Source organism: Labrus bergylta, chromosome 17 (assembly GCF_963930695.1).
Source record: "Labrus bergylta chromosome 17, fLabBer1.1, whole genome shotgun sequence".
Lineage (NCBI taxonomy): Eukaryota > Metazoa > Chordata > Actinopteri > Labriformes > Labridae > Labrus > Labrus bergylta.
This window is the reverse complement of record NC_089211.1, coordinates 25,823,600-25,836,305: the sequence shown is the minus strand read 5'-3', so window position 1 is coordinate 25,836,305 and position 12,706 is coordinate 25,823,600. Positions and strand designations below refer to the sequence as shown.

Below are 12,706 nucleotides of genomic sequence, written 5' to 3'. Positions count from 1 at the left end.
CCCATTCTGTACTGTCTCCAACCTGGACGTCCCAGCTGTGAGTCCCTGAGTTAAAGCCCTCAGAGCCCAGGACAGAGCAGTAATAATGAATCCTCTCTGGATTATCAGGAAGCTGCTGCTCCTCTCCTCGTGTCACACAGGTCAGATCTTCAGACAGGATGAGTTCTGGATGAGCAGTGTTTGGGTCCAGAATGACCGGACTGTAGGAGACCATGTCCTTCATCTTGTTCCAGATGTTGAAGCTCAGGTTGCCCAGGTGTTTGGCCTGGTCTATCAGAGCTCCTGAGGGCAGCTGTGGATCCTCCAGCAGGGGGCGCTGCTGGACTCTTTCCACTGCAGCCTTGTAGTTTTTCAGGAATGAGACGTCTTCAGCTCTCAGCTCGTCCTCTGTGTCTCTGACTGTGTGTGAAAGAGCTGCTATCTCTCTGCTCAGAGCCTCCATCTCCTCCTTCATCCTCTGACTCTTCTGCTCCTCTTCCTCCCTCAGTGCACACAGCCTGGCCTCCTCTTCCTCTTCTAGAAACTGGTGAAGCTTCTTAAACTGCTCCTTAATCTGCCTCTCTGTGTGTCGGACCTGGACCTGAATGTGTTCTGCTGTTTGATCAAACTCCACTTTAACTTCTTTAAAAACATTTAACTTCTTCTTTACCGGCTCCAGAGTTTCCTGAAGTTTCTTCTTGTGTTGTCCAGCAGCTTCATCGATGGGTCTGAATCTGTGCTCAGAGTGTTTTTCTGAATCTCTGCAGACGAGACACACCGGCTCCTGATGGTCCAGACAGAAGAGTTTGAGTTTCTCAGAGTGCAGACTGCAGAGATCCTCTGAAGCTCTCTGATCTCTCTCCTGCACAAAACTCTCACTCAGGTTCTTTAAAGCAAAGACAGGAGGTAATATTCCCTTTGGATGTCTCCTCTTACAGAGTGGACACTCCTGGTTCTTCTTCTCCTTCCAGCAGTTCTTCACACACTCTCTACAGAAGCTGTGGCTGCAGGACAGCATCACTGGATCTTTAAAGATGTCGAGGCAGATCGGACAGCTCAGATCTTCCTCAAACTTGGACGCCATTTTTTCTCAGAGTCAAAACACGCAGCAGAAAAAAACAGGAAGCCACTCCCCGTCCCTGAGAGTTACTTTCACTTTGAAACTCTCGTTCAGTTTGTGGATTCAGCAGCAGGTTGAAGTGTTTGTATTCCCAGTATTCCCAGTATAACAAGTACTCCCAGTATCCCCTCCTCCTCCTCCTGTCCTCTCTCAGTGGAAGTCGTGCTGGTTTGTGTCTGCAGGTCGGTCCGTCTGTCAGCGTGTGTGTGTCTCTTCAGGGTGAGGCAGAATAACAGCCTGTTTCCTGGTTTGCCTCAGGTGAATCAGGTGAGGGGGCGGAGCTTCTTCAGAGCAGGAACACAGAGAACAGTCTCATTTCTCTGGGGGGGGGGGGGGGAGTGTCATGGATCAGCTGACTGAGCAGACAAACGTGACAGTCTTTTTCTTTTCTTTTTTTAACAACTTTATTGTAAACACAGACAATGTTACAAAGTTAGATTAAGGAACAAAGGAACATGCCAGGGGTTGACAAAGACTAAGACAAGTAAAAACATAGGGAAGGGTAGAAATGGAAGGGTCATCAGTTTACACAATTAAAATAAATACAACATTCAAGAGTCTTCAGGGCCTTGGGGTTCTCAGAGTGCTGGATGGTTTTCATGTACTGCTGCAGCTCATTAAAATAATGTTTGAAAATAGGTTTTCTGTTTGCAAATTTACTTTTATGGATATGAAATTTAGCCAAAATGATAAAAAGATTAATAATATGGTACTGTTTTAGTTCCAGACAAACGTGACAGTCGTCTCTAGCATTGTCGTGACCAATGACGTGTTGAACCTACGCCCGCACGCCGCTTCGTCTTAACCTGTAAAAACTAACTTCCACGCTAAAATAAAAATGTAAAAAGTGGGAGAAAGTAGAAATTCCCAGCTTTCCAGTGGTACCACAAATGTGTCATTCAGACGGCTCCACAGTACGATCGCGTTGTGCAGCACATTTAAACCATCAGGTTATTAAAACTGTTAAAGTTTCTCATAGTTTCTGCAGAGTGTTGGGCATACAGCTCCCATCTGCTCACAGCTTCTATATCACTGTGCACATGCTGAAGTGTTTCTGAGAGGTTTTCAACATATCAAAGAAACCATGGACGTTTGATCATCCTGTCACACAGAGCAGCAACTAGATTTGATCATAGATTTAGGAGTTTTAGTTGATTACTATTTTAATAACTGCAGAACAACCTCTAAAAGGGAGAGAGAGCTCATACAGATAAGAGAGAGTGTGCCATTACTATGGAGCTATTATTGTGGCAAAACTATTTGAATATGTGTACACAGATCCACAAATGTGTAAACTAATCTGTAAATATGGAGACCAATTTTGAAATGTTTACTTATTTATTAACACTAGAACGACCGACTTTCTATCACTACTTGAAAGACCATAGCGCTCATTTTGACTGTTTACGAATTATTTGCATAGCATTTCAATAATCAATATCAAATATAAGAATAAATAGATCTGTAATGTTGTGAAAGGTATAATAAACTTCAGGACACAAACATTAAATTCCAATGAATTTGAAATTTGAATAGTTTATCGACAACCACGGAAACATTCTCAGGTTCAATCTCAGAGCCGGTGTCAGATGAAGAGAGACCAGGAGACATCACTTTCTGTATCTGAACCTGCCTCCATCAGACTCTGCCTCATCAAGGCTCTGGAGCCTCTGTGGCAGCAATCCTCCTCCTTCCTGACATTTCATTCTATTCTGTTCTAAATCAGATCCTAATTTACTCTATTCTGCCTTGTTGCCAATGTTGATTCATTCAAATGTGTGTCTCCTATTCTTTCTATATGGTTTTAGGCGGGTAAGCTTTCTTTCCTCATTGGCTTGAGCGTTATAAACAACAGTTGCTAGGCAACAGCGATGTGCACCTTCAACTATTGGTGGGCGATATAGCGATCTTAGATCGTGAAGGATTTTAACTTGCTGACGATCTGCCAAAGCAGAGAGATCGTAGAACCGGGCTAATGTGTTTATTTTATCATGCTGCAGTTTATGCTCCCACACAGACGCCCCTCCCCCCCCCCCCCCCCCCTCTTCTCTTCTAGTCTACATCTACAGACAGCGACACGGAGAGACGTTAACAGTCAGAGACAGACAGGTTGGAGCTCAGACAGACAGTGAGGGGAGATATAACCCCGGTGTTTCAAATGTTGCTGTCTGTGTTTTCTGCTCTCTCTCAGTTTTTAAAAGTTACTTATCAAGCTTCTCCACCTGAAGCTCACCTGTTGTGATAACTGAACCTATAGGGATTACACTAAACGACGTTACAAAGCAGCAGGCAGGTGAGAGTGAGTAACCATGGTGACTGTCTGTCTGTCAATCAACAATGTCCCGCCCCCTCTATGAATTAAACTCTTCGGTCAGTAAAACTTACTTTGATCATGTGTCACAGAATAAACACATTCTGTATTATGTTTGATTATATATAAACTAAACTAAAGTTAGTCCAATGATGTCATAAAAAACAACAAAGTCTGCAGAGCCTGTATGAAGCTCCAGCTGGAGGAACTCTGCAGGGCTAAAACAGAACAGAAACACTTGAAGTCTACATGTTTTTAAATGAATGCATCACTGTTTTTCTTTGTCTGAATTCTCCCAGGTTACTTTGATATCACGCTGAGAAAAGAAGGTTTTTCAATTCACCGTCAGAAAGTTGAGGCTAATGTGAAGCACCCTGTGACACAAACATAAGAGCTGTTATATTACACTGCCAACTATCCTCTCCGTGTTTCTAAACGTAACACCAGCTTATTGATAATATATCAGTAACAGCTGAAGCGTTATCTCTACTCGCTCTATCTTCAGACCTAAACTGACCCCATCACAACATGAACCAAACAAACATGTCTTCTCACATGATGTGAACACGATCAGTGAGCCAGACTGTCTCTGCATCGCTGGATTATTTGAAGAGAAGTGACAGATCGGATCAAATATCCGTATCTGGTCTGATATTGATGTAATTTACATGTCGGACTGACGGCGCTGATCCATGTCACCGATGAAGACGGATCGTTGGGTGCTTTCAATGTTATCAGCTCACAAAGTCTCTCTATGAAGACGTTCAGACAGAACTGTAAGAAGTGTCCATAAATCGTCTCCATGACGACGTTCAGATGAGATAGAGCATCTCCTTCTGTGAGATCAAAAGTACAACTCTTACACTTCAGTTTCAACCTTTTTAATTTGAAAAACCTGACAGTTGTTGCTGCTTCCTGTTTGCATGTGAAGCCAGCACAACGTTCAGTTGTCTGTGAATCATTTGAATTAGTATGCAGTGTCTGGACTCTGTTCCTCTCCCTCAGCTCTGGGCTTGTGTCTCAGCGGTTGTCGCAGTTTCTCTGCGCTGGCCGAGTTACCGGACACTCATCAGATCCTCAGACAAACCTGCAGAGACTTCGCCGACAGAGAACTGACCCCCATCGCTGGCAGACTAGACAGAGAGCATGCCTTTCCCCTGAAACAGGTACACACACACACACACACACACACACACACACACTCACTCACACACTCACTCACTCACTCACTCACACACTCACTCACTCACTCACTCACTCACTCACTCACTCACTCACTCTCACACTCACTCACTCACTCACTCACTCTCTCACACTCACTCACTCACTCACTCACTCACTCTCTCACACTCACTCACTCACTCACTCACTCACTCTCACACTCACACTCACACTCACTCACTCTCACACTCACACTCACACTCACTCTCACACTCACACTCACACTCACTCACTCACTCTCACACTCACACTCACACACACACGTTACTGTAATTGAGTAGTTTTTTGCTGTACTTACGACTTTTTAAGTCGTTTTTAAAATCTGTACTTTTACTTAAGTAGGTTAAGTTCCGAGCGATAAACACATTTAGTTCGGGAAAGTTTTTCACAATAAAAGTCCCTAATTGCCATCTCTGATGTGCTTTTATTTTGAAAAAGACATGAGGAAGTTGGGTGTTATAAGCTGCTGTAATTTAACACATCTCAGATGTGTGAAAATAAATACTTCAAACCAAACAGATTAGTCAGAAGCTTCAGGAGCTAAGAGGTAAACAAACAGAGAATAAAACATCTAATATTTAAACTCATAAAGGCTCATTTTAAAACAATAACTGGATTATCTTTCATCTCAGGTTTCTTTGAGACTAAACAGCCTCAGAATAATAAAACTAAAAACACTAAAATACTCTTTACACCTCTGCTGGCTACACACCAGACGATCATGAGGCCCGTTTTGCGCCCCAAACGTTCGGGGTGGTTTTTTTAAAAATATCGTTTTGATACTTTGGATACTTCAGGAAAAACAAACAGTTCTCTTTCAGGTTCAGGAGCTGGGAGCGATGGGCGTGATGGCCATGGAGGTCCCGGAGGAGCTGGGCGGAGCCGGGATGGACTACCTGGCGTACAGTTTGGCGGTGGAGGAGATCAGCAGAGGCTGCGCCAGCACGGGATGCGTGGTGTCCGTTAACAACGTGAGCCCGGTCGGTCGCCATAGCAACGTATATTTGTGTTGTGATGTTGTCGTGTTTACCTCTGTGCGCGTCTTCTTCCTCGCAGTCGCTCTACATCGGACCCGTCCTGAAGTTCGGCACAGAGGAACAGAAGACGGAGTGGATCACGCCGTTCACCACCGGGGAGAAGGTGGGCTGCTTCGCCCTCAGCGAGCCGGGTAAACGCCACGCCTCACGCACGTGTTCACGCCCCTAATGAGACGAGGGATAAAAACTGAGGAGTCTTAAAGACGCCATTTTAAAATAAAGTTAGCCACCTGTGTCTCTAAACTGATCTGCACGTCTCCTCCAGGTAACGGCAGCGACGCGGGCGCGGCGTCCACGGTGGCTCGTCAGGAGGGAGACGAGTGGGTGCTGAACGGAACCAAAGCCTGGATCACCAACAGCTGGGACGCCGCGGCCACCGTCGTGTTCGCCACCACGGACAAGAAGCTCAAACACAAGGTGACACACACACACACACACACACACACACACACACACACACACACACACACACACACACACACACACACTCAGAACGCAGTGTGACCACAGAGCGTGCCCTCGTTGTGTCTGCAGGGCATCAGCGCCTTCCTGATCCCGATGCCTCACCCGGGCCTCTCTCTGGGGAAGAAGGAGGACAAGCTGGGCATCAAAGCCACGTCCACGGCCAACATCATCCTGGAGGACTGCAGGGTGCCGCTGGGGAACATGCTGGGTCCTCGAGGTGCAGGATTCAAGATCGCCATGGTAACTAGAGCAGCCAACATGTCGGAGCGAGAGCTGAATCCTTTGCCAAATAAATTCTGATTCTGATTCGGTTAGAGGATTCAGATTCCCCGCCTGGTGAGTCGTTAAAGACCGTATTCAGGAAACGCAGTTGACAGCGGCGTGCTAAGTGACCTGCAGCGAGCACGTGTTTTGTCTAATGATAACATTACGATTAGTGAAGTCTTCACCTCTCTGCCCCGCTCAGCAAACTCTGGACAGCGGGAGGATCGGTATCGCCGCTCAGGCTCTCGGTATCGCTCAGGCCTCTCTGGACTGCGCCGCAGACTACGCACACAAACGCATCGCTTTCGGAGCGCCCATCGGAAAACTGCAGGCCGTACAGGTAACCACGCACCTCATCAGTTTTTAGAGAATGGAAACAGGATCTTTGATGTTCCTGCTTCATAGATAAATCATCTTGAGTTTTTTTCCACCTGGTTTAGTTCAAACTTGCCGACATGAACGTGGCGGTGGAGAGCGCTCGTCTGCTCACCTGGAAGGCCGCCCTCCTTCGAGATTCAAAGAAACCTTTCACAAAGGTAAAAATCTCACTTGATGCTTTGTGTAGAAAACTGTCTTTGGGTATCACATTTTGTGTTGCTTTCCCTTTAATTCTGTGTTTTATTAGTGCTTAGTGCTCATTGGTCCAGGAGCAATCCATCATAGCAGTCTCCAATTATATTGTGTTTAGCGTTAGCTCCTCCCTCTTTTATAATGGCTTCTCAGTGGAATCGTTCTTTCTGGCCTTTCTCCTGGACCAAGTTAGATGTATAGACTGGTTACAAGTTTCCAGAGTGGTATTGTTTGCATCCTTGTGGTTCCTTTGTGTGCGTCTCCCTGACAAGAAAGTAAGTTTTATCTATTTGTGTGTATTTAGTACATTTCTGTAATATTTTGATACAAATCGTTGAGATGTCATGTCTGCCTTGATTCCCTGAGCTCAATTAGGAGCAACAAGAAACACCTGTGCTGGCTGCAGCAATCAGCCACAGGTGAATGAGATCAGGTCTCCCATAAAGGGAAGGAGAGTTCACTGCTCAGTTTGCTCTCCAAAGGACAAGACCTGTTCCACCTTTCTTTGCCGAGTGCATCCACATGTGAGTTATTGTTTCAGTAAGTGAGTTTAGTGTTTGTTTGTTTGTTTGTTTATGATGCATAGGCAGACTTGATTTATTGTTTAATTGATTCATCCTCTGTTTACTGAGCCTGTTTAGAATTATTGAACATTATTTTGTTAACAAGGCAAATCATTAATTGTTATATTTTGTCTCCGAAACAGAAAAAAAACACTTGACAAATTAAGGAAAAAACCTTCAAGTGGAATCATTCCCATGCCTCAACTCAACTTTTGATGTCAATGAGCTTCAGCCCTCAACATTTAGGTTACACCTAAAACACAAATAGATAAAACCTACTTTCATGTCAGGGAGACGCACACAAAGGAACCAGGCCACCAGAGCTATAGTGAAAACAGTGCAACTGCTTCAGGGGATTTCGCCGAAGGCACTGAACTTTGTAATGGGTGATTTTATTCATTGTAAACCAGAGAAGTCCTTATGTAACTTCCACCAGTACGTGACCTGTCCGACACGTCTCACAAAAACACTGGACCTTTGCTATGGATCCGTGACAGGAGCGTATAAATCCCTTCGGAGATCTCCGCTTGGTACGTCTGACCACTACGTCATCTATTTGGCTCCGTCCTACAAATCGGTCCTGAAGAGGAACAAGCCAGAACAAAGATTGGTTCCGGTCTGGTCGAAGGAATCAGTTAAATGTCTCCAGGACTGTTATTCTTGCACAGACTGGGACCTGTTTAAAGTTAACTGTACTGACATTAATGAGCTCACAGAGACTGTGTCAGCTTACATCACCTTCTGCAAGGATTTGGTCATCCCCCAAAAATGAGTCTCCATCTATCCAAATAATAAGCCATGGATTTCTAAGTCTGTCAAGAGCACAATTATCCAACTAAATATCAGTTTTAATAAAGGGGATATGACTCAGTACAGGGAACTACAAAAACAAAATAATATCGAAATAAAGCATGCAAAGCGTAGCTACAAGGACAAAGTAGATGAAATGTTCATTTCTGGATATTCACGACCTGCATGGGAGGGTGTGAAATCTATAACGGGGATACAATCTAAGAAATGTACAATCTCCCTTGATGACAAGCTTGATGTTGAACTGTCCAATGAACTGAACTTTTTCTTTAATCCGTTTAACGACCGCGACTTCAGTAAAGAACAGTCAACTTTAAAAAACGTTTCCCCAGGGCAGGCCAGCATCGATGTTGATGAGGGCATGGTCCTGAGACACTTCCGTAGCGTCAAGGAAAGGAAAAGTCTGGGACCTGATAGAATTGGAGGGCGCATCCTAAAGAACTGTGCTGTAGAGCTGGCAGGGATCTTCTGTTTTATCTTTAAATTGTCTCTCCACATTCACAGAGTTCCTTGTTTATGGAAAGATTCCATAATTGTACCTGTGCCCAAAAATCCTTTTCCTAAAGCACTCAGTGACTTTAGACCTATAGCGCTTACCTCTCTTGTAATGAAGTAATTTGAGAAGCTTGTAAAGGACTGACTTTTAAAAACTGTGGAAGCAAATTTGGATCCATTACAATTTGCATATAGGTCAGGTAGGGGTGTTGAGGACGCAATGGGCACTTTGTTCAACACAGTCCTGACACACCTTGAGGGGGCGAAGTCCCTCACACACCTAGTTTTTATTGATTTCAATTGCATACAACCACACATCTTAGCAGATAGGCTCAAGTCCATCCACAACATTGACAGTGGTCTTATATGCTGGCTGATGGAATTTTTAACAAGAAGGTCACAGCGTGTGAGAGCAAATGGCATCGTATCAGATGTTCTTTATTCCTCCACTGGATCACCCCAGGGATGTGTCCTTTCTCCCCTTTTATTTGTACTATACACAAATGAGTGTCAAAGCAGACATGAGAACCGGCACATCATCAAGTTTGCAGATGACTCGGTGATCGTTTCCCTCCTGAGCACTGATGACCCAGATCACGGCCCTGTCCTGACTGAATTCACAGACTGGTGTAGGTCATCCTTCCTGGACATTAATGTCCTAAAGACTAAAGAAATGACAGTGGATTTCAGGAATAATCCCTGTTTTTATTAACAACCAGGCTGTTGAGGTGCTCCACCAGTACAAGTACCTGGGGACTATCATCGATGACAAACTCACCTTCGAACTCCAAACTGAAGCTGTCTGCAAAAAAGCTCATCAGCGTGTGCACTTTCTGAGGAAGCTTAGGAATTTTAATGTTGACAGCACTTTTATGAAGATGTTTTATTCCTGTTTTATTGAATCAGTTTTAACATTCTGCATGGTGACCTGGTACGGATCACTCAGCATCAAAAACCGCAAAATGTGTGTCAGAATCTCAGGATCGTCCCTTTCTGACCTTTCTTACTTATATAAAATAAGGTGTCTTAAGAAAGCTCAGTCAATCTTGGCAGAACAAAGTCATCCTTTGTCCAAGGATTTGAAGTTGCTGCCGTCAGGCCGCAGAGTCAGCCTGCCAGCATGCAGGACAAAGAGGTTGAGAAACTCATTTGTTCCTGCTGCCGTCACCTTTTTAAACCACTGTGTGTTGTGTTTCTTATCTATTGTATTTATTTACAGTCCTTTCTATGTTGTTTGCTCATTTCGGGCTGTCTGTATGTGTGTGTTTTTACTGCTGACTGCAAAACAAATTGCAGGGATAATAAAGACAACCTTGAACCTTGGTCCAGGAGAAAGGCCAGAAAGAACGATTCCACTGAGAAGCCATTATAAAAGAGGGAGGAGCTAACGCTAAACACAATATAACTGGAGACTGCTATGATGGATTGCTCCTGGACCAATGAACACTAAGCACTAATAAAACACAGAATTAAAGGGAAAGCAACACAAAATGTGATACCCAAAGACAGTTTTCTACTCTTTTTTTTCCTCCAGTTTAACAGACATGAACCCTCTTTTGTGTTTTCCTGCAGGAAGCAGCCATGGCCAAACTCACCGCATCAGAAGCCGCCACATTCTGCTCTCATCAGGTAAGAAGAATCGACCACGCAGACGGTTAAGCGTGCAGAAAGAGACGGGACGTTTTTAACTTTTGGTGTGTTTTGCACTTTTCCATCAGGCGATCCAGGTTCTGGGTGGGATGGGCTACGTGTCAGACATGCCCGCTGAGAGGCACTACCGCGACGCTCGCATCACAGAGATCTACGAGGGCACGAGTGAGATCCAGAGGCTGGTGATCGCCGGCCAGATCCTGAAGGAATACCAAGCATAGACGCCGCACGCCACAATATGGACGAGTAATAATCACGCACACTGGGACATCACCTCATTCATTCAGATTTAAAAGGAGCCGCGTTGATCGGGTGAGACCTCATTTGAGTTTCACGTGATTGTGCGTGCCCGTTACCTCCGCCGTCTCGTGTGTCGGTGGACTACAGGAGAGGCCACGCCCTGTCTCTGCTGCCGTCAGAGGATATCAGTGATCTGGAGGGTTAAAGGGTCAGTTCACCTCAAAATAAAAAAAAGACGTTTTCTCTCATTGCTCTGGAGGAGCTGCACAGGTAGGTCGTTTAGGCCCCGTGTCCACATGGCGTTTCTTTCTCTGGTAAGAAAAGCGCCGACTGTGCGCTCGGGAGCGTTAGCGTGAAGCGTTTGTGCGCTGAGAAGAAAAGCGCTAAAAATACGTCACTCCTGTTTCTATGACAACAGTCTGTTGACAACGGCCGCTGTATGACCGACACTGTAAGCGGCAAAACTACGGGGAATATTTAACGTTTGGAAAAGAGCGCCGATGACTTCAACAGCGCCTTCCTGAAAAGTTGAGTGATTTTCAATTTGACGGATGGAGCGGGTGGAGCGCTCAGAAAAAAGACGCTGTCGTTTGATTTTTCTCAAGGCAGCCGCTTTCTCCTGAGAACGATCTCAGACGCTGGCGCTCAGAAAAAGAAAACACCAGGTGGACACGGGGCCTTCGATGTCATTTTATAACACATCTCTGCAAAGAACTTTAAAAAGCAACTCATAAAAACGTCCCCTGTCGACCTTATTTTACTGACTGACATGTTGAGTAATTTCATGTGAATGTGAAGAGCTGCAGATTAAAGCGTCACTTTCCCGTTGTGGTTATATCCATAACTTTAGAGCGCTCGCCTTTTAAATAAAACACATAGAAATGTTGTGGTTTGTAAAAGACGAAACAGAAGCTGTGTGGTTGACCTTAAAGGAAGAATGTGCAACTTTTTTTGATCCAGTAGATGTCGCCCATGAGCTCCAGAATTAAACCAAAGCAAACTGCTGTTAGGCCACGCCTCCTCCAGAGACACACCTCCAACCCCCCCGTCCCCTCACGCTCACATGAAGGAGTTGTTGATTAAGAACGCACCATAATTAAAATGGTCCTTATCTCGAGCTGCAATCACTTGTGTTAGCATGCTAATGTTAGCGCTCTTTAGTTAGCTCGTAGCTTCACATTTCATGTAAACTGACACAGAATGAGCGTGATCTAAAAACTCTTACTAACATCCAAATAATCAGTGAGTATGTTCTTCTTCTTCTCTCTAGTTCTTGACTAAAACAGCTTTTATACACAAGGGGAGGAGCCGGCCGTCCCGTCCATGTAAACACGGCTCTGACAACAACACAGCCAGCGGGACTCGAGCTTCTCCCTCATTGTAGACAGTCAGGACTCAGAGACACATTTACACAGGACAGACTTTATGATTTATTTATGTGGAACATGTCGATCATTCTTCCTCAAAAGGTGCTAACGATGTTCAGGTTATCTGCAGTTTGTGAACGCCACTTTTTCTCCAATATTACCTGTCAAACATTGCAGAAAAAAAGTTCCTCCAGGTGTCGCCTTTTCAGTGATAAACATCCAAAATGTAGATTGTAAAAGACGAGACGGACGCTCCAGGCTCGACCTTAAAGGTGCTCAAAAGTTCTGATTATGTGGAGAAGAAAAGCTTGTGTACTGACCCTTTAAGATCCAGTCTGCCTACATGAGGAAAAACACCTTCTTTTTTTTCTTGCATTTTGCAGTTTGGCCAGCAGAGGGCGACGGCATGCTTTCATATGTGTTGACCTACTTTTTCCTGCCTCACAGATTCACAGAATGAGTGGAAATAAAAGCCAGAATGTGCAGATGAAATAAAAAAAACCTCCTTCAATCTGGAAGTGAACAAACATGTGATCACTTTATGAAACGGTTTGAAACACTTCACGTCTGTTTTCTTTGTTTTTCATCTCAGACTTCTTGTGCCTCGGTAACGT

The 12,706-nt window shown here is 44.6% G+C and overlaps 2 protein-coding genes and 1 long non-coding RNA gene across 3 annotated transcripts in view; 1 reads left to right on the top strand and 2 right to left on the bottom strand.

The window, feature by feature from the left end:
* Window positions 1-1,340, bottom strand: part of LOC110005699 (nuclear factor 7, ovary-like) — a 5,048-nt gene extending 3,708 nt beyond the window's left edge. The window contains exon 1 of the mRNA XM_065965278.1: window positions 1-1,340. This exon is cut by the window's left edge and continues 230 nt beyond it. Coding sequence (XP_065821350.1) covers window positions 1-1,063 — 1,063 coding nt within the window. The 5' untranslated portion in view covers window positions 1,064-1,340.
* The window catches only part of LOC136183153 (uncharacterized), a 17,773-nt gene extending 5,070 nt beyond the window's left edge, over window positions 1-12,703 (bottom strand). The window contains exon 1 of the long non-coding RNA XR_010668967.1: window positions 12,254-12,703. This is a non-coding gene — a long non-coding RNA (uncharacterized lncRNA). The remainder of the gene's footprint in view (window positions 1-12,253) is intronic.
* On the top strand, window positions 4,420-10,509 carry LOC110005697 (short-chain specific acyl-CoA dehydrogenase, mitochondrial-like). Its single transcript, XM_065965279.1, has 8 exons — window positions 4,420-4,576; window positions 5,453-5,602; window positions 5,688-5,799; window positions 5,934-6,085; window positions 6,203-6,373; window positions 6,600-6,737; window positions 6,838-6,933; window positions 10,408-10,509. The coding sequence occupies exons 2-8, from the start codon at window positions 5,471-5,473 to the stop codon at window positions 10,492-10,494; spliced, it is 888 nt and encodes a 295-aa protein (XP_065821351.1). The 5' UTR covers window positions 4,420-4,576; window positions 5,453-5,470; the 3' UTR covers window positions 10,495-10,509.
* Window positions 12,704-12,706: the final 3 nt, after the last annotated feature.

Excerpts from the sequence above, each read along its gene's own strand:
- LOC110005697 (XM_065965279.1), top strand. The coding sequence starts at position 5,471 with ATGGGCGTGATGGCCATGGAGGTCCCGGAGGAGCTGGGCGGAGCCGGG. Across the intron at positions 5,800-5,933 it reads CTTCGCCCTCAGCGAGCCGG|GTAACGGCAGCGACGCGGGC; the intron begins GTAAACGCCACG and ends CGTCTCCTCCAG. Across the intron at positions 6,086-6,202 it reads ACAAGAAGCTCAAACACAAG|GGCATCAGCGCCTTCCTGAT; the intron begins GTGACACACACA and ends TTGTGTCTGCAG.